General features: G+C 37.6%; 1 protein-coding gene across 6 annotated transcripts in view; it reads right to left on the bottom strand.

The window, feature by feature from the left end:
• asap1b (ArfGAP with SH3 domain, ankyrin repeat and PH domain 1b) overlaps nucleotides 1-2,800 on the bottom strand; it is an 80,824-nt gene that overhangs the window by 9,586 nt on the left and 68,438 nt on the right. For all 6 annotated transcript variants that reach the window (XM_005738861.1, XM_005738856.1, XM_005738860.1 and 3 more), the window contains one exon: nucleotides 1,853-1,960. In XM_005738861.1, the coding sequence (XP_005738918.1) occupies nucleotides 1,853-1,960 (108 nt within the window). The remainder of the gene's footprint in view (nucleotides 1-1,852; nucleotides 1,961-2,800) is intronic.

Consider the following 2,800-nt stretch of genomic DNA (forward strand, 5'->3'; position numbering starts at 1 on the left):
CATAAGTTGTAACGGCCGCCGTTTTCTTTGTGAGTATTTATTACACGGCGTGCTGCGGGGAAAAGCCTGTTCTAACGTTTGAGTCTAAGGTCTATTTTTTAGCACCTGGCGGCTGTTTTTTACTTCTCATCCGCAAATAATCTGCTCTTTCGCGTGATTCAGTTTATTTTTAAAAGTCTCAACAGGATCTTGAGCTTTATTGTGAAAGGTTTATGTGGAACATAAACAAGCGGACACGTGATGTTTTACCGTCGTTGTTGCTAGCGACAACGCATAAAAACAGCCACTTGTCCGTCCGTAGTGTGGTTATATAAAATATAAGAGAAAGAGAGAACTTTAAGAAATGAATATAGCCACTACAGTGACCATCAAAACGATGAAAAAATATTGCCGTAAACAGTTTATTTTGCGACACCACGAAACAAACGATAGCATAAAATGAAACGATAGACGTTTTTATATCGTCATCTGATATATATCGTTACATCGAACAGCCCTAGTAGAGCAGTTTGATGAGTATGGTTCTGGAGTAGTTTGCAGCTTACATCCAACCTGCTGTTCCAGTAAAAGCCTGTCGAAGAAAGCCCGACATCTGCTTGTTCTGACCTACAAATGACACAGCATCACTACACTCCGTCTCATTTCCTTAAGCTCGCCTTATTTCTCCATTTTTATAGTCTTACAAATCTTCAGTTATCTTTTTTTTTTCTACAACATTAAACCGTTTTCCTGACTCATGCCGCATTACGCCACGGTGCATTTAACCTACTCTAAAGGGAAGACGCATCTGCATCCACCGTTAACTTCAGCCTCTACATCAGGGTGTCAAACCAGATTTATTCTAGTAGTGTATTTTCTAAGTAGTTTTTATTGCGTGGAAATGATTAGTTTTAGTTTTGTTTGAATGAGTTTCTGTGTTCAGCACAACAAAAACGCAGAACCTTTTCAAATCTTGTTGACATCCAGAGTCTCAAACACGTCTATCAAACCTCATCAGGCAAATTATATTACAGTTTTTTAACAAAAATAACAAATAATAAAAATTTTATTTTCCCGGTTTCACAAAACCATTTCGTTTAGCTTTTATTTTTTTCTAAAATTCTGCTTTTTATTTTTATTAAGTTAGCTAAACTGTTTTTCACATCTATTTGTAGTTTTTTGTTTAGTTTTAGCTAATTATACTAACCTTGTGTCAAACATAGGGCCCGGGGACCAGAACCGGGTCATTAAAGAGTCTGATCTGAACCGGTGAATGTTGTTTTAAACTACACAAAGATAAATACTAGAAACCATCAAAAACACACAAATTTAGGTGGGTTTTCAACATAAATTAATCAGTGGACAATTTCATATTTTATTCAACAGGAAAAATGGAACATTTTCTTCGAATTAACAGAAAATTGCAGTTTTTTTATATTAGGAAAGTTTACAGATTAATTTCTTAGGCTGAACGGTACCCAGCCATGCTGATTTACTAGAATGACATATCTGTGTAATGACCTTAGGTTGGCCAAATACTGAAATCCAGAAATGTGGACATTTTCAGAACGTACTTTGACTTCTTAACCCCAAAAAAATGTTTTCTTTATAGATTATCATCAGTCTGGCTCATTTAAGGTCAAATTTATCTGCATGTGACCCACGTATGTACTAAAATGAGCTTCACAGCCGTGCTCTACATATATGAATCTATGGGGAAGTTCTTTTTTTGGTGATGTGGAGGCGACAACAACAACAATAAAGCACAAAGCCAGACAGCCAGTGGGCTGCAGAGGAAATCTGAACAGTCATATCTGACCTTCAGCCTCACTCATAACCAGATTCCTTGTTAAATTCGGCGTCGTGCTCAGACCTTATCGTCGAGGTCGTCGTCGCTCTCGTCCATCTCCTCCAGTCGGAGGCTCCACTCGTACTCCACGTGGATGTGCGGGTTGAACTTCCCCTCTGCGGCCTGCACGAGCTGACACACACAAACAAATCCGTTAACTCAAACTGCAGCTCGACACAAACAGATCATTACGGCTACGAGACAGAGAAGGTGGATCAAAACTGGCTGCTAATTAAAGCCCCCAAAAACTATGAATGGGAAGAAGAAGCAGCGCAATAAGAAATAATGAGGCAGCGTAAAGAGACTAATGTCACAGGTTAGACTGAGTCAGAGCCACAGTGAGTGCTGAGCATCAGTCATCATTCTTTTCTAGACGGCAGTAATTATCCAGTTTGTGAACACAAACAACAACAGCAGTTTTAAAAAAATGTATTATTATTATTATCATTTCTTTTTCTTCTCAAACAGTAAGATTTTAAAGATGTTATCTACTTTTCCCCACACGTGTACCTTCAATAATCATCCACAGCTTTGCCCACCCAGTCAATAACACCCATTATCCTAACAGTCACTGATATGGCTTTATTATTAATTCTTTTCTCTTGTCTGGCACATCGTTAAACTAAAAAAACCCTGAGACTTGGAGATTTAACTGCTCTCTGCAGCCACTGATGATGCACAGGACACAAACATGAACATCTGGAGGTTGTATAGAGATGGAGATTTTACAGATATATGGTATTAACTCAGGGGGAGAAGGTATGTTAAAAAAGGAGGGGGCAGGAAAAATAATGAATTAAATTTATTTGTAAAAGGGGCAAATGTGAGGAATAGATATGATGAGGGATTTTGAAAATTGTTTAAATATAAAATAAGGCACAGAAATATGAAACTGCAACACAACTGCTAAACAAATTTATCAAACAGAGGAAAAAAACGTAGCTAAAGTAACAGTTCAACATGATTTTTTTT

This window comes from Pundamilia nyererei, unplaced genomic scaffold (genome assembly GCF_000239375.1).
Source record: "Pundamilia nyererei isolate P.nyererei 1_Seehausen unplaced genomic scaffold, PunNye1.0 scaffold00087, whole genome shotgun sequence".
Lineage (NCBI taxonomy): Eukaryota > Metazoa > Chordata > Actinopteri > Cichliformes > Cichlidae > Pundamilia > Pundamilia nyererei.